At 42.5% G+C, this 18,355-nt stretch overlaps 1 protein-coding gene across 6 annotated transcripts in view; it reads left to right on the plus strand.

The window, feature by feature from the left end:
- LOC134729279 (serine/threonine-protein kinase SMG1-like) overlaps nt 1-18,355 on the plus strand; it is a 39,516-nt gene that overhangs the window by 12,380 nt on the left and 8,781 nt on the right. For 5 of the 6 annotated variants that reach the window (XM_063597492.1, XM_063597491.1, XM_063597490.1 and 2 more), the window contains 4 exons: nt 2,590-2,732; nt 3,709-3,856; nt 4,231-4,390; nt 5,120-5,199. In XM_063597492.1, the coding sequence (XP_063453562.1) occupies nt 2,590-2,732; nt 3,709-3,856; nt 4,231-4,390; nt 5,120-5,199 (531 nt within the window). Of the gene's footprint in view, nt 1-2,589; nt 2,733-3,708; nt 3,857-4,230; nt 4,391-5,119; nt 15,423-18,355 lie in introns of those variants that run through there. The other variant, XM_063597495.1, reaches the window with a different exon arrangement.

An 18,355-nucleotide genomic window follows, 5' to 3' on the forward strand; every position in this document is an offset into this window, starting at 1 on the left:
TTGTACTGCCTTAGAAAGAATCACATTTGATGGCTTTGTTTCTAAATGAGGTCTGAATATATCAAAAACATTTATTCTAATGAGGACAGAGTTTGTGAACATCTGTAAATTAAACTTTCTTCTCATTCCTCTGTGCTTTTATTAATTCTGTAATTCAAAACTGAGCACTCACTCTGTTGCAGACACTTGGCTGGGAAGATAAAGGTCATTAGACTTTGTCTGATACCCTTGCCCTCTACTGCTAAATGGGTTAATGTGTAATTGCTTCACTGAGCATGTGCTATGACCCAGGCAGCACATAAAACAGACATAAATTCCAACCTTTTAAAGCAAAGATTAGATAAAGATTATTGATAGAAGGATTAATTGGACCTCACTCACCTTTTCTGTGCCATAAGGAAAGCAGTTAGGTAAAGCTGACCTTCTTTGGAGGGAAGACACAAGGTGAAGGCATGCCCATCGGGATGCCCTTTGGGCCTAGACCTGATGTGAGAATGATGGGCTTGGAGTGTTCTGGAAATAGCTGGGAGGCCTGTGTGTTTAGGAGCGCCTTAAACAGTAGGATATAAGGGCAGAGAAGTAGCTGGGAACTGAGAAAAGAACTTTGGCTGTTATTCTAGTAAGACTGAAAATTTCAGGTGGGATTTGAACAGAGATGTGTTGTGATCTGACTTGGTGGTTCATTCTGCTATGGTGAAGAGACTGGAGGTGGGGGGCAAGTATGGAAGCATGGAGACCATTAATTTATGGGGGCAATGGTAGAGGGAAGAGAAACAATGCTATTAACTGGAGTAGGAGCACACAGAGAACAAGCCATGCTTTAAGATTTCTAATGAAATGTGCAGACGAGATTGTTGGGTAAGCTGTTAAGAATTGGATTTTGAACTAAGGAGAAAGTCTAAGCTTGAGAGATTTGCAGATGATTAGTACACAGAAAAGGCCCTCTTTCCTTTTCAGTCTCTATACTCTAGAGCCTTTGTAAGCAACCAAACCAGAGAGAAGCCTCTGGAGAATAGTGAGTGAAGAGGAAGGAAGGCCTGGGTCAGAATCCTAGTTTAGCAATTTTGTGAAAGGATAGAAGAGGAAGCCATTCAAAAAAATACAGGGACATTGAGAAGGGAAGTGTCCTAGATATAGGACATCCAGATGGGAGTAGTCAGCCTTGTCAGATGCTCTAGGGATTATAAGGCAAAAGAGTTTTGTAGAGAGACAGAAGAAGCTAGATTGAATACTATTGAGTGGTAGAGACATTTGAAAATGAAAAGCTTGAGGTGAGTTATTTGGTCAGTGAGTTTTTCTTGAAGTTGAGGATAGGAAGCTGTTGCTGGAGGGAAATATGAGATGTTTATTTTAAATGTTGGAGAGATTATGTTCTTTTGGCCAAGGGGAAGGAGCCACTAGGAAGCAGAGGTTGAAGAAACAGGAGAAAGAACATTGATAGATTAACTGGCCCTCACCTTTTCTCTGCCTCAAGGAAAGCAGTCAAAGTTGGTATAGACAGAATTTTGGCAGTGTATGGTGGATTGGTGGTAGGGGTAGAGGAAATTAAAGCCTGTGTTTTTTTGTTTATTTGTTTGTTTTTTTCTGAGGACTGAGTCATTAGCTGAAAGCATAGGGCATTATAGAGCATAGTGGGGACTTGGGGAACCTGCCACTGGAGAGAGCTTAGGACCTTTTAATGGCAGAAATGATGACTGTGTTGGCAGCAGTTCATCAGTGCCCAGTACTCAAGGGTCCCCCTGAGAAGCCAGTGGTTGCACTGATCTAGGTAGAATCAGGCACAGAATAAGTCAGGTGATGTGCCTTTCTAGCACTGGCCTCAGGCTGAGTTATAAGGGAAGTTACACAGCGAGAGGGACAGGCAAAGATGGAAAAGAGAGAGAGTGAGAAACAGTGTCTTCTTCCTGGCTGGAGAGCCCGTGTCATGAAAATGGGGACAGGGTAAGGGATCTGAAAGGAGCAGCATAGAAGCTGGAAGGATGAGGCCTGTCTTCCTGGCATTGATGCTGCAGGACTACAGGAAAGAATTTCAGAGGTGTCATTATTTTTCATATAAGCAGATGAAAGAGAAGAATTCTTTGAAAAAAGAAAAGTAGGTGAAAAAGGGAGAGACGGACGGATGCCAGCAGTGAAAGAAGCCAGGACTGAGATACAAGATTGTGATGCTGGGAGAGCTGCAAGGGCTCATGCTGTAGGTGAGGAGTGAGGCTGCACAGGGAGCTCACTGGCAGCTTGGAGAGAACTGGATGTCAAAGTTGTCCTGCAGAGGTCTACTGTCAGTGTGTTAGGCTCTGAAGAGAACAGGCTGCAACACATGAAAACAGGAAGGAGACACAGGGGCGAGTCAGCTCCACCGAAAGTCTGTAGCTGTGACTTTCTGGTTTGCCACTCCAATTTGAGTACTAATTAAGTGGTAGTCACATCTTCAACATAAAAACCAAAATAATGGCATCCTCGTGGAAGGAATTTTGTCAGAAAAATGCTGTGTACTTTGCTGTCTTCCTAGGATTTGTTCTGTTTTTGTTTGTTTTTTTTTAATGGTTCCACAGGCTGCATAGGAATACAAACTAACCAATATTTTAATTACAGATCATTAAGCAGCTTTGAGTCTGGAAAATTTGTTGAATGTACCGAGCAATTAGAATTACTCGGAGAAATTATCAGTCCTGGAAATTATCAGTTACCAGGAGAAAATATCAGTCTACTTGCTGGAGGATCAAAAGAGAAAATAGGTAGGTATTTGAGAAAATAGTTTTAAAGTTATTTTAGTGGACAAGTTGCTCAAAATGTTTGGCTTAGTATATTTTACTGGAAAATCTGGAAGTTATTTTACATTTTTTGGGGGGGCAGAATCCCATGTGAAGCAACAAATTTAGGGCTGCCCTATTTATGTTTGATTTGGGAAATGAAAAGCACTTAAAATTAAGTCAAATAAAAAAATGACCACCTTAATACTTTGAGATTTATCTAGCCATTTTGTTTGATAAAGGACAAAGTAGTGTTTCAGCTAAATATTTTTCTTGATTTTCATCTTGATGTGGCTCATTAATTAAGTTCTTTATCACAAATGGAACACTTTATAAAATGTTATTAATAAGTTTAATGAGTATTCTGGATTGAGCAAGATTTGCTAATGCAGGTCTAGATTTGTCCCCTTAAATAGTAGATTGACTTACTGACTTTCTTTTTTGTTGAGACAGAGTCTCACTCTGTTGCCCAGGCTGGAGTGCAGTGGCGCGATTTTGGCTCACTGCAACCTCCGCCCTCTGAGTTCAAGCGATTCTCCTGCCTCAGCCTCCTGAGTAGCTGGGATTACAGGTGTCTGCCACCGTGCCCAGCTAATTTTTTGTATTTTTAGTAGAGACGGGGTTTCATCATCATGGCCAGGCTGGTCTTGAACTCCTGACTTCGTGATCCACCCACCTTGGCCTCCCAAAGTGCTGGGATTACAGGCGTGAGCCACCACGCCTGACCTCGACTTACTGATTTTTGAGCCTTTGAAGGCAACTGCTTTTTAGGGGTCTGAGGTACAGTAATTTTGTATGAAGTATGATTTTTATATAGCTCTCAGTAATGCTTATAGTGTTTAACTGCCTGAAATAGTAAAGGAGCTGTTCATTGGTGATTAGTTTTTAATAATGCCAAACATAAATCAAAATTTATAATAAAAGCACATTAACTTAATGACATTTCATTTAACTTCTGTAGACATGAAAAAACTGCTTCATAACATGTTAAGTCCAGATCCAAGGGAACCTCAGAAATCCATTGAAGTTCCATTGTTAAGAAGTTCTGTTTGTTTGGCAACTGCTTTAAACCCGATAGAACAAGATCAGAAGTGGCAGTCTATAACTGAGTAAGTTTACTCTTACGGAGGTAAATGTACATTGTGTATATCATGTGATAAACATACATGGGGTGAAGAGGGCTGGAAGGAGAGTTACTAGATTACTAAATACTAGTGCTAATAGCTTCATTTTAGTTGTAGAAGTCATATGATATATGAATGCTGCTTGCCAACAAAAACTGAGGTTGAAATGAAATAAAATGTAAAAATCCCCAAAAGCAAATGTCTTGACTTGCTAATATCATTTTATTATAGAGCAGGCTGCTCCTCTTACTGCCCCCTAACTTTGGATGTCAGTTTGATAGCATCTTACCAATTGCTTTATTCTTTGAGTGGTTATGAATTGTAATTTTTATTAATTGACAGTAAATATTTTGTTTCAGAAATGTGGTAAAGTACTTGAAGCAAACATCCCGCATCGCTATTGGACCTCTGAGACTTTCTACTTTAACAGTTTCACAGTCTTTGCCAGTTCTAAGTACCTTGCAGCTGTATTGCTCATCTGCTTTGGAGAACACAGTTTCTAACAGACTTTCAACAGAGGTCTGTATAGTTTTGCAAGCACACTCTTATGACTATTAATGGTCATTACTGTAGAACAAAGACCTTATTTTTTGAGTTTTTTGGAATAGGATTTGTAGTTGGGCAAGCTGGTAAATCCAGAAATCTAACATGCTGTTTTCAGGCAGTCTTTCATTTGGGAAGTACATGGGGCAGATGGAAGAACCTGAGATAATCGCAAGGATGGCAAATTGCTCAGTTTTTTCTTCTATTTTTGGGGTGGGAGGTGGTGTATGTAAAGACAGTTCCTTTAGGCGGATTACGTAAATTTTAGATTTGCTGCAAACAAACATCTCTCCTCTTCATCCTAAATGGGGTAAAATTCGACCAGAGATGGGGGCTTCTGAATGAATGGTGATCTTCGAGAACTTCATAATAAAGCATTAGTTGTAATGTTTTTCTGCAGTCTGCTTTATAGTAAATGTGCTGTGACTTTTTTTTTGTAATGTGCTTTATTAAGTATATTGATAAATGAGACTTAATATTCTGAAGAAGATTTCCCTTTAAAACAAAAGGCTTTCTCTTACTGTGTGCTTGCCTCTTGTGAGTAGAAGATAAATGATGTAAGGGTATAGTGTAATAGATAAAACTACTGCAATCAATCTGAAGTAGCCAAACTATATTGCAGTCTTGGACTTAAGACTTGCTATATATCTGCAAACATATCAACAGCCTGTTTTACGTTGACTAATTTTGGTTTTTCTCTGGCAGGACTGTCTTATTCCACTCTTCGGCGAAGCTTTACGTTCATGTAAACAGCATGACGTGAGGCCATGGATGCAGGCATTAAGGTATACTGTGTACCAGAATCAGTTGTTGGAGAAAATTAAAGTTAAGTGGTTTTCCTTTTTTTTTTTGTAAGAGAAAATTAAAGGTGGTTTTTTTTTTTAAATTTTGCTTTATTGAGGTTTATATTACACATTCTAAGTGTATGGTTTGATGAGTTCTAACATGTCTTCGCTTGTGTGACCACCAATACGATCGAGATACAGAACAGCGTCTTACCCCAGAAGGTTCCCTTGGGATCATCTCCTCATTTGCCCCTGTCAGCAGTTACTGATTTGCTTTCTGTTACTATGGATTAGGCTTGTCTTTACTAAAGTTTCATGTACGTGAAATCATAACAACATGTTCTCTTGTGTTTGGCTTCTCTTGCTCAGCATGATATTTTTAAGGTTCACCCATATTGCATGTATCAGGAATATAATCCTTTTTATTATTGAGTAGTGTTCTATTGTATGTATATACCACAGTTTATTTCTCCCTTCATCCTTTGCTAGATTTTGGGGTTTTTTCACATTGCGCTATTCAGTATAAACCTGCTCTAAACATTCATGTGCAAGTCTTTGAGTGGACATATATTTGCGTTTCTCTTGAGTGAATGCACCTTGTTGGGTCACGTGGCTTAACTTAAAAAAATTTTAATCACTGTGGTGCATATGTAGTGATTATTAGTGATTATCTCATAATTTTATTTTCTTGATGATTAATGATGTTGAGTGTATTTCATTTGTATTTTAGTTTGCAAATGTTTGTTCAAATTCTTCACCCGTTTTTAATGAAGACGTAAGACTTATTTTTGTGTTCTGAACATAAGTTCTTTGTCACATAAAATGTGCTATGAATGTTGAGTTTTAAATACTCCAAATGAATGGCTAGAGAATTACTATTTGTAGAAATATTTATATGTCAAAGGGATGCTAAGAATTTACTTTTTTGCACTAAAATAGAAAAGTTGCCAGAATGCTGTGGAGTTTTAGTGGAAAACATGATAGCTGGTGTTACTGAGTAAATTTGAGTGTTAATTGTCAATGTAAGCTAACGGCCAAGATAGGGACCACTGCAGGGTGGTTACTTGCAGCTATGACTCAACTGGTCCTTCACTGCCAAACATACCTGGGGTTGGATCATTGGCCTGACGTTTGCAAATCGAGGAACCTTAGGGCAAATCAGTGAACTTCTGAACTGCCTTCGTCTTCAGTTATATGGGGATTTCCCCACTTTTGAGATACTTGTAAGGATTGTATGAGATGAAGAGATGAGACAAGGTATATAAAAGTCCTAGCACGGAGCGTGTCATATAATATGGCTTCACAAGTACCCTCATCTCCTTTCCAGTCGTTTTTTGTTTTTGTTTTTGTTTTTTTGAGACCATCTCACTGTGTTGCCCAGGCTGGAGTGCCTCTTCATTTTTATTTCTTTATTCAGCAAATATTGATCAAATGTGCTTTGTACCAGGTACTGAGCTCTACGTTGGGATATAATGGTGATCAAGGAGATTGTAGATTCTGGCAGGGAAAACTGACATCAAACACGGTGACCCGACATAGTGAGACCCTTTCTCTACTAGAAGAACTTTAAAAATCACCTAGGTGTGGGCCGGGCACGGTGGCTAACGCCTGTAATCCCAGCACTTTGAGATGCTGAGGCAGGTGGATCACGAGGTCAGGAGATCGAGACCATCCTGGATAACACGGAGAAACCCCGTCTCTACTAAAAATACAAAAAAATTAGCCGGGCGTGGGGGCGGGCATCTGTAGTCCCAATTACTCGGGAGGCTGCAGCAGGAGAATGGCATGAACCCGGGAGGCGGATCTTGCATCGAGTCAAGATCACGCCACTGCACTCCAGCCTGGGCGACAGAATGAGACTCCATCTCAAAAAAAAAAAAAGAAACCAAGGACATAGAATAAAACAAGAGTGTAGATTTGGGCATTGAGGCCTTCAAATTGGATTGTTCCCAATGTCCAGAAGAAAAAAAAAATTTAGAAGAGACCCAAATCAGAAAACAAAAGTTGGGCTGAATTCAATGCAAATTATTTTCTAGCTCAATATTAATACTGCCTATGTCAGCTGAATTTCAGCCTTTCAATAACAGCTAGTCAAGTATTTTTTTAGTTGGTTCCTATTGATCGTCATCTTATTTTAGTGGAATCCATTATATTGAAGATGTCAAGTTCCTCATTTCCCATACAAAGAATGTGAGATTCATCTTTCTTGAATCTTTGCTAAGTGTTTAAGGGGACTTTTGGCATCTTTTCAGGAGGACTATAATTGGGCCCTCTAACTAAAAAGTCTCCTATGCCCCTTAGATAGATGAGATTTTTTTTTTTGACCTTGTACCCACCAACATTGGTGGGAGGCTCAGAAGGGACTGTGTAACTTTGTAGCACTTTCTAAACAGTGACCTGTTGTATGGGCATTATAGGACAGTCCGTGGGGTGGGGCGGGGGATGGGGGAGGTGGACAAATGAGGTCTGGTTTAAAGAATGAGAAGTGTGACCAGGCATGGTGACTCATGCCTGTAATCCAGCACTTTGGGATGCTGAGGCAGGAGGATCACTTGAGCCCAGGAGTTTGAGGTTACAGTAAGCTATGATTGTGCCACTGGGCTCCAGCCTGGGTGACAGAACTAGACCCTGTCTCTCAAAAAAGAAGAAGAGGTGTGTATCCTTCTAAATGATAAAACAGATCACTCCCCTGCTTACATAAAACTTTCCGGTGGCTGGCAGGCACGGTGGCTCGTGCCTGTAATCCCAGCACTTTGGGAGGCCATGGTGGGCAGATCACGAGGTCAGGAAATCGAGACCATCCTGGCTAACATCGTGAAATCCTGTCTCTACTAAAAACACAAAAAATTAACCAGGTATGGTGGCATGCACCTGTAGTCCCAGCTACTCGGGAGGCTGAGGCAGGAGAATCGCTTGAACCAGGGAGGTGGAGGTTGCAGTGAGCTGAGATTGCGCCACTGCACTCCAGCCTGGGTGACAGAGACTCTGTCTCAAAAAAAAAAAAAAGAAAAAAAAATTAGATGGGTGTGGTGGCATGTGCCTGTAATCCCAGCTACTGGGGAGCCTGAGGCAGGAGAATCGCTTGAACCTGGGAGGCAGAGGTTACAGTGAGCCGAGATTGCACAACTGCAGTCTGCCTGGGTGACAGAGCTAGACTCTGTCTCAAAAACAGAAAAACAAAAAAAAAAACAACTTTCCAGTGGCTTCTCACTGCTCTGAGTATAAACTCCAGGCTCTTCCATTGCAACCAACAGGATCTGGTGATTCGACCCCAGCCCCCCTTTCCAGGCCCTCATTACCTTGATCCTCTCTTAACCTATCCTGCTCCAGCTGCACTGGCTTCCTTCCCATTCTTCCAGTATACCAAGATTGTTTCTGCCACAGGGCCTTTGCATCTGCTGTTCTCTTCGCCTGGACTCCTCTTGGTTCTTTTTTTTTTTTTCTTTGAGGTGGAGTCTCACTCTGTCGCCCAGGCTGAAGTGCAGTGGCGCGATCTCAGCTCACTGCAAGCTCCGTCTCCCAGGTTCATGCCATTCTCCTGCCTCAGCCTCCCGAGTAGCTGGGGCTACAGGCATCCGCCACCACGCCCGGCTAATTTTTTTGTATTTTTAGTAGAGACAGGGTTTCACCGTCTTAGCCAGGATGGTCTCGATCTCCTGACCTCGTGATCCGCCCGCCTGGGCCTCCCAAAGTGCTGGGATTACAGGTGTGAGCCACCGTGCCTGGCCATAGAGCAGTCTCTTCCTTTTCCTGTTGGGTCTCTGCTCAAATGTCATGTCAGAGAGGCAGACCTCTGGGGCGGTCTATCTGAGGGAATGCACCCATCTCCCTTCCTCTGACCAGTTAGTTACCTTGCTTATTGTTTCAAAGCTCTTACCACCACCTGAAGTCATCTATCTGGTTTGGTTATTTTATTGTTTAGTAGCAGTCTTTATTTTATTATTATTATTATTTTTTGATGGAGTCTCACTCTGTTGCCCAGGCTGGAGTGCAGTAGCATGATCTCGGCTCACCACAACCTCTGCCTCCCAGGTTCAAGCGATTCTCCTGCCTTAGCTTCCTGAGTAGCTGGGACTACAGGCACGTGCCACCATGCCCAGCTGATTTTTGTACTTTTAGTAGAAACGGGGTTTCACTATGTTGGCTGGTCTTGAACTCCTGACATCAAGTGATCCGCCCACCTCGGCCTCCCAAAGTACTGGGGTTACAGGCATGAGCCACCACGCCAGGCTGGTAGCAGTCTTTCCTAGAATGTGGATGCCTTGGAAAACAGGGGCTTTGCCTTGTTTCCCTAGAACCTAGAATGGCATCTGGCACACAGCAGATGCTACATCTATTGTAAACGAATGAATGAAAGAAGTGTCCTTGCAGCCACACTGGCAGCCGTAACATAGTGGTTATAAATCTAGACTCTGGAGTCTCAAGTGCAAATGTCATTGGCCTCTCCTCCAGCCTCCTCAAGGGGCACTCAATGAAAGAACCTGGAAGCGCCCTGATATGACTGTGGTTGGACTGACATGACTGCCAGATGGTGGGACTTGGTCTGGAGCAGAGACTACTTGGAATGGTAGAGGCAAAACTCAACAGCCCCTGGAGCTGCGCTTGTGGTGGAGCTGGACCCTGATTTTAGCTGGACCTTGTTTTTAGAGACAGGGTTTCCTTCTGCAGTCTCAAACTCCTAGCCTTGATTGATCCTCCTGCCTTGGCCTCCCAAAGTGCTGGGACTACAGGTGCATGCAACCACACCTGGCTAATTTTCTTTTCTTCTTTCTTTTCTTTTTTCTTTTTTTTGATGGAGTCTTGTTCTGTTGCCCAGGCTGGAGTGCAATGGTGCGATCTCGGCTCACTGCAACCTCTGCCTCCTGGGTTCAATCCATTCTCCTGCCTCAGCCTCCCAAGTAGCTGGGACTACAGGTGTGTGCCACCGTGCCTGGCTAATTTTTGTATTTTTAGTAGGGACGAGACTTCACCATGTTGGCCAGACTGGTCTCGACCTCCTGACCTCAGGTGATCCACCCACCTTGGCCTCCCAAAGTGCTGGGACTACAGGCACATGCAACCACGTCTGGCTAATTTTCTTGAGTTTTAGTATAGACTGGGTCTCGTTATGTTGTCCAGGCTGGTCCCGAGCCCTAAGTACTGGGACAGAAACAAGATGGTAAGATAGAGAAGGAAGAGTGGCCTGCTCAGATGGGGTGGTCCAGAGGCCTCTCGGGGGAGGTGACTCCTTTTTATTTTTTTTGAGATGGAATCTAGCTCTGTCACCCAGCCTGAAGTGCAGTCGTGTGTTTCATGTGCGTCCGTGTGAAGAGACCACCAAACAGGCTTTGTGTGAGCAACATGGCAGTTTATTTCACCTGGGTGCAGGCGGGCTGAGTCCGAAAAGAGAGTCAGCAAAGGGTGGTAGATTATCATTTGTTCTTACAGGTTTTGGGATAGGGGGTGAAGAACCATGTTTTGCGGGCAGGGGTGGATCTCACAAAGTACATTCTCAAGGGTGGGGAGAATTACAAAGAACCTTCTTAAGTGTTGGGGAGATTACAAAGTACCTTTTTAAGGGTGGGGGAGATTACAAAGTACATTGAACAGTTAGGGTGGGGCAGAAACAAATCACAATGGTGGAATGTCATCAGTTAAGGCTATTTTTACTTCTTGTGTGGATCTTCAGTTACTTCAGGCCATCTGGATGTATACGTGCAAGTCACAGGGGATGCAATGGCTTGGCTTGGGCTCAGAGGCCTGACAGTGTGATCTTGGCTCACTGCAAACTCTGCCTCCTGGGTTCAAGCAATTTTTGTGCCTCAGCTTCCCGAGTAGCTGGGATTACAGGTGCCCGCCACCATGCCCAGCTAATTTTTGTATTTTTAGTAGAGACAGAGTTTCACCAGATTGGCCAGGCTGGTCTCGAACTCCTGTCTCACGTGTCTGTGTGAAGAGACCACCAAACATGCTTTGTGTGAGCAACATGGCTGTTTATTTCACCTGGGTGCAGGCGGGCTGAGTCCGAAAAAGGAGTCAGCAAAGGGTGGTGTGATTATCACTGGTTCTTATAGATTTGGGGATAGGCGGTGGAGTTAAGAGCAGTGTTTTGGGGGCAGGAGGTGGCTCTCATAAAGTACATTCTCAAGGGTGAGGAGAATTACAAAGAAACTTCTTAAGGGTGGGGGAGGTTATAAAGAACCTTCTTAAGAGTGGGGCAGATTACAAAGTACATTGATCAGTTAGGATGGGGCAGAAACAAATGACAATGGTGGAATGTCTTCAGTTAAGGCTGTTTTCACTTCTGTGGATCTTCAGTTGCTTCAGGCCATCTGGATGTATACGTGCAGGTCACTGGGATATGATGGCTTAGCTTGGACTCAGAGGCCTGACATTCCTGTCTTCTTATGTTAATAAGAAAAATAAAACAAAATAGTGGTAAAGTGTTGGGGTGGCGAAAATTTTTGGGGGTGATATGGAGAGATAATGGGCGATGTTTCTCAGGGCTGCTTCGAGCGGGATTAGGGGCGGCACGGGAACCTACAGTGGGAGAGATTCAACTGAAGAAAGATTTTGGGGTAAGGGCTGATACTGTGGGGTTGTTAGAAGGAGCATTTGTCATATAGAATTATTGGTGATGGCCTGGATACGGTTTTGTATGAATTGAGAAACTAAACAGAAGACACACGGTCCGAATAAGAGAAGGAGAAAAACAGGTGTTAAAGGACTAAGAATTGGGAGGACCCAGGACATCCAATTAAGAGAGTGCCCAAGGGGGTTCAGCATAATTATTTGCTTGGTTGGCAAGTTTTTGGACTCTATCCTTGAGTTTTTTTATGTTGTCATATACCAGGCCAGATTGATTTAGGTAAAAACAACACTCTTCATTTAAAAATATACAGAGTCGTCCTTTTTCAGCAATGAGTAAATTGAGGCCTTGGCGATTTTGGAGGAAAGAGAATTGCAAAGCCAGCAATTGTTTCTTTTTTAATTTATTTATTTACTTATTTTTTTAAATTATACTTTAAGTTATAGGGTACATGTGCACAATGTGCAGGTTTGTTACATATGTAAACATGTGCCATGTTGATGTACTGCACCCATTAACTGGTCATTTACATTAGGTGTATCTCCTACTGCTATCCCTTCCCCCTCCCCCACCACACAAGAGGCCCCAGTGTGTGATGTTCCCCTTCCTGTGTCCAAGTGTTCTCATTGTTCAATTCCCATCTGTGAGTGAGAACATGCAGTGTTTGGTTTATTGTCCTTGTGATAGTTTGCTGAGAGTGATCGTTTCCAGCTTCATCCATGTCTCTACAAAGGACATGAACTCATCCTTTTTTATGGCTGCATAGTACTCCATGGTGTATCTGTGCCACATTTTCTTAATCCAGTCTATCATTGATGGACATTTGTGTTGGTTCCAAGTCTTCGCTATCGTGAATAGTGCCGCGATAAACATATGTGTGCATGTGTCTTTATAGCAGCATGATTTATAATCCTTTGCGTATGTATCCAGTAATGGGATGGCTGGGTCAAATCATATTCTAGTTCTAGATCCCTGAGGAATCGCCACACTGTCTTCCACAATGGTTGAACCAGTTTACAGTCCCACCAACAGTGTAAAAGTGTTCCTATTTCTCCACATCCTCTCCAGCACCTGTTGTTTCCTGACTTTTTAATGATCGCCATTCTAACTGGTGTGAGATGATATCTCATTGCGGTTTTGATTTGCATTTCTCTGATGGCCAGTGATGATGAGCATTTTTTCATGTGTCTGTTGGCTGCATAAATGTCTTCTTTTGAGAAGTGTCTGTTCATATCCTTTGCCCACTTTTTGATGGGGTTTTTTTTTTTTCTTGTAAATTTGTTGGTGTTCTTTGTAGATTCTGGATATTAGCCTTTTGTCAGATAAGTAGATGGCAAAAATTTTCTCCCATTCTCTAGGTTGCCTGTTCACACTGATCCTAGTTTCTTTTGCTGTGCAGAAGCTCTTTAGTTTAATTAGATCCCATTTGTCAGTTTTGGCTTCTGTTGCCATTGCTTTTGGTGTTTTAGACATGAAGTCCTTGCCCATCCCTATGTCCTGAATGGTATTGCCTAGGTTTTCTTCTAGGGTTTTTACGGCTTTAGGTCTAACATTTAAGTCTTTAATCCATCTTGAATTAATTTTTCTATAAGGTGTAAAGAGGGGATCCAGTTTCAGCTTTCTACATAGGGCTAGCCAGTTTTCCCAGCACTATTTATTAAATAGGGAATCCTTTCCGCATTTCTTGTTTTTGTCAGGTTTGTCAAAGATCAGATGGTTGTAGATGTGTGGTATTATTTCTGAAGGCTCTGTTCTGTTCCATTGGTCTATATGTCTGTTTTGGTACCCGTACCATGCTGTTTTGGTTACTGTAGCCTTGTAGTATAGTTTGAAGTCAGGTAGCATGATGGCTCCAGCTTTGTTCATTGGGCTTAGGATTGTCTTGGCAACGCGGGCTCTTTTTTGGTTCCATATGAACATTAAAGTAGTCTTTTGCAACTCTCATCAGCCCAGTTTAATATTACCTATTTATTATAATGTAATGCTGCTCGCACAACTGAGAAAACACTGTTGCTTTACCCCCTCCAGCTCTGTAGCAGCCACACAGAAATCATAGAACTGTAAACATATGCTAATTACACAACCTATGTAGGCAATCAATATTAAGAAAAATTTTTACTGCCCAGTAATTCTGTGGTTGAAAATGTAGAGTCTAATTTTGATCCGCAGTAACATCTAGGTTAATGTTGATTCAGAAGGAAAACGTTTGTTGTTGCCATGAGAAGAGGCATTGAAATGCTGAATCACCACCACAAATGTTACCACTATGAATATAAGGAGATACATAGGAAGATCGAATTAGACCATCTCAGACCACCAGGTTTACAATTCCACCTGCAGATACATGCAAGAAGTATTGTCACAATACTTATGTCACGTTATTCCGTTGAGGTCATCACCAACTAAGCTTATAATTAATGCGTGGTCAATTTGGTCAATGTCACCAGCGTAGCATACTAACAAAAACAAGGGTTGCAAACTCAAATGCCTATAAGGCAGAACGTAAGACGGTAGGAAGCAAAGTCTATAGGGAGCTATATAATAGAGGCTGCAGATTCATGGCAGATTCTAAAGCACAGCAGTCCCCAACATTTTTGGCACCAGGGACCGGCTTTGTGGAAGACAATTTTTCCACAGGCAGCAAGGGATGGGGCGCAGGATGGTAATGGTCTTGGGATGAAACTGTTCCACCACAAATCATCAGGAATTAGATTCTCATAAGGAATATGCAACCTGGATCCCTCGTGTGTGTAATTCACAACAGGGTTCATGCTCCTGTAAGAATCTAATGATGCTGCTGATCTGACAGGAGGCAGAGCTCAGGCAGCAATGCAAGCAATGGGGAGCAGCCAGAAATACAGACGAAGCTTCAATTGTTACCCACCATTCACCTTCTGCTCTGTGGCCCAGTTCCTAACAGGCCACAGACCAGTACATGTCCATGGCCCAGGGGTCAGGGACCCCTGCTGTGGCACATTGCTTAATAGAGGACTGTAGCAGCCATGTGCCCTGACCTTTCCTTTTTTTTTTTTTTTTGAAATGCCAGAAACCCAGAATTTTATTTATTTATTTATTTATTTATTTTTTTAATTTTTTTAAGACAAGGTCTGGCTCTGTTGCCCAGGTTGGAGTGTAGGAGGGCGATCTCAGCTCACTGTAACATCAACCTCCCAGGCTCAAGCAATCCTATCACTTCAGCCTCCCACGTTGCTGGGATTACAGGCACACTCCACTACACCCAGCTAATTTTTTTGTATTATTTGTAGACATGGGGTTTCGCCACGTTGCCCAGGCTAGTCTGGAATTCCTGAGGTCAAGCTGTCTGCCCATCTCAGCCTCCCAAAGTGCTGAGTGCACCACCACACCTGGCCTGAAACCCAGATTTTATTTATTTATTTATTCATTTTTTGAGATGGAGTCTTGCTCTATTGCCTAAGCTTGAGTGCAGTGGCGCGATCTTGGCTCACTGCAACCTCCACCTCCCTGGTTCAAGCGATTCTCCTGCCTCAGCCTCCCAAAGTGCCGGGATTACAGGCATGCAACACCACACCCAGCCTGAAACCCAAATTTTTAATATGAAATCAAAGTCTTCAAACCTCGTAGGTGTCATAAAAAGCACACTGAGGACCACTAGTTTGCAACTGCCAATCTAAAATATCATAGACATTATATCACTTTAACCATGAAAAAAAAAAGTATGTGAGGCAGAAAATGGAAGCAACCATGCCTAATTTATTGTTGAATACTTTTTCCGTATACCAAGAGCTTCCTTTGCACTAGCATCTGAAACTATATCCAGAATAACACTGGTTTCATAAAAGTGTTGATCCTCACACCTCTTTATAGTCTTGCACCTAGCACAGTGGAGTGAAACACTTTAAATAGCACTTGTTCCTTGAGTATATATGGAAAAAAGTGAAGTATTGATAAGTGTTCAGCTAATATGAGCAGCATCTCAGGAGTTTCCAATTCTTGAATTACCAGGGAGTATTTTTACCATTTTCCTCCAGTGAAAGGCCTATTTTGAGAGACTTACCCTCCAAAATGAATATATTAAGTCATGTTCCTTTTTTTTTTTTTTTTTTTTTTTTGAGACAGGGCCTTGCTCTGTTGCCCAGGCTGGAGTGCAGTAGCATGATAGTTACAGGAAAGGGGTCCCAATCTAGACCCCAAGAGAGGGTTCTTGGATCTTGTGCAAGAAAGAATTCAGGGTGATGCCACAGTGTGAAGTGAAAGCAAGTTTATTAAGAAAGTAAAGGAGGAGGGGCACGGTGGCTCACTCCTGTAATCCCAGCACTTTGGGAGGCCGAGACAGGTGGATCACGAGGTCAGGAGATCAAGACCATCCTGGTTAACACGGTGAAACCTCATCTCTACTAAAAATACAAAAAAATTAGCCAAGTGTGGTGGCGGGCACCTGTAGTCCCACCTACTCTGGAGGCTGAGGCAGGAGAATGGGATGAACCCGGGAGGCAAAGCTTGCAGTAAGCCGAGATCGTGCCACTGCACTCCAGCCTGGGTGACAGAGGGAGACTCCATCTCAAAAAAAAAGAGAGAAAGTAAAGGAATAAAAGAATGGCTACCCCATAGACGGAGCAGCCGTGAGGGCTGCTGGTTGCCCATTTTTATGGTTATTTCTTGATGATATGCTAAACAAGGAGTGGATTTTTCATGCCTCCTCTTTTTAGACCATATAGGGTAACTTCTTGATGTTGCCGTGGCATTTGTAAACTGTCATGGTGCTGGTAGGAGTGTAGCAGGGAGGATGATGGGAGGTCAGTCTTGTCTCTATTTTGGTTTTGGTGGGTTTTGGCCAGCTCCTTCACTGCAACCTGTTTTATCAGCAAGGTCTTTATGACTGGTATTTTGTGCTGACCTTCTGTGTCATCCTGTGACTTAGAATGCCTTAACCATCAGGGAATGCAGCCCAGTAGTTTCAGCCTCATTTTTCCCGGCTCCTATTTAAGATGGAGTTGCTCTGGTTCACACACCTCTGACATGATCTCTGCCCACTGCGGCTTCCACCTCCTGGGTTCAAGAGATCCTCCTGCCTCACCCTCCCAAGGTGCTGGGACTACAGGTGTGTGCCACCACGCTCAGCTAATTTTTGTATTTGTTGTAGAGACGGTGTTTTTCCATGTTGCCCAGGCTGGTCTCAAACTCCTGGGCTCAAGCAATCCTTCTGTCTCAGCCTCCCAAAGTACTGGGATTACAGGCATGTCCCACCATGCCCAGACTAATATTTACTTTTAATCAGACTAAGATAGGGTTACTACTTGAGTTGCTATGGCTCCAGCTGAAAGAAAGCCTGTGCAGTCATATCACGCATAAACATTTGCTTTATGCTAAAAATATGGTGGACCTGGCATTACAGCTATTACAAATCTCCTAAGGTGTCTCGGGTAGTGTATTAGTTACTTTTCATACTGCTATGAAGAAATACTCGAAACTGGGTAATTTATAAAGAAAAAGAGGTTTAATGTACTCACAGTTCCACAAGGCTGGAGAGGCCTCAGAATCATGGTGGAAGGCAAAGAAGGAGCAAAAAGGTATGTCTTACATGGCAGCAGGCAAGAGAGCACGTGCAGGGAAACTGCCCTTTATAAAACCATCAGATTTAGTGAGATGTATTCACTATCACGAGAACAGTATGGGAAAAACCTGCCCCCATGATTCGATTACCTCCTACCGGGTCCCTCCCACGACACATGGGGATTATGGGAACTACAATTCAAGATGAAATTTGGGTGGGGACGCAGCCAAACCATATCGGGTAGCAACAACCTGGGGTCAGTTTTGCAGGTGGTAAAGCCATTTACCAAGATAGTTGTAGGTAAAGAAGGGCAGATTTATTAGAGAAATTATGAAAATATGTTGCAATGGGCAGCTCAGCAGAGAAGGGGCTACCTGCAAAGAGGCAAGGGCTGGAGGAAAGTTTTATAGGGTCCTGCTGAAGGGTGCTATGTGTGGAATGAGGTCATTGTGCCCGCAGGTTGTTTGTGATTAGCTGTCTCTAACAAATTGTTCATACAATAATTGTTCATTATTGTTCTCTACTTGGGGCTCTCCCCAACCTGGGGACCCTTCCTTATTGTTGCTTACTTATCAGGACTCCACATAAGGGTGTGGAAACTTCATTCATTCATATCTTCAACACAAATTGTAGGTAGCCTGTTTCTTAAAACATTTATTCAACAAATATTTAGTCCAAGCCAGTATTACTTATTACCTTCTCTACTACTTTATGGACTTTTAACTATCTCTGACACTATTCACTATTCTTCCACATTCTCTATTATTTATACCTATGGTAAAATTTGCCAGTTTGACCATACAACTAATACTCACAGGGAATATATAGAGTCTAGAAGAAAATATACAGGTCCTTAAAGGCTGCCCTGCCAACAAAACCATAATGCGGGAACAAACATCACAACTATGCCAAATAATCAATCCTACAATGTCCAAAATTTTACTTTAAAACTGGAATTTCCAGACTTCCTTTCTGCATTAACCAGTTTAACTAGACAGTAACGAAATATTCCTCCTACTTTATGCTGTGATAGTTTATTTATTTATTTATTTATT

The sequence above is a fragment of the Pan paniscus genome, chromosome 18, assembly GCF_029289425.2.
Source record: "Pan paniscus chromosome 18, NHGRI_mPanPan1-v2.0_pri, whole genome shotgun sequence".
Classification (NCBI taxonomy): domain Eukaryota; kingdom Metazoa; phylum Chordata; class Mammalia; order Primates; family Hominidae; genus Pan; species Pan paniscus.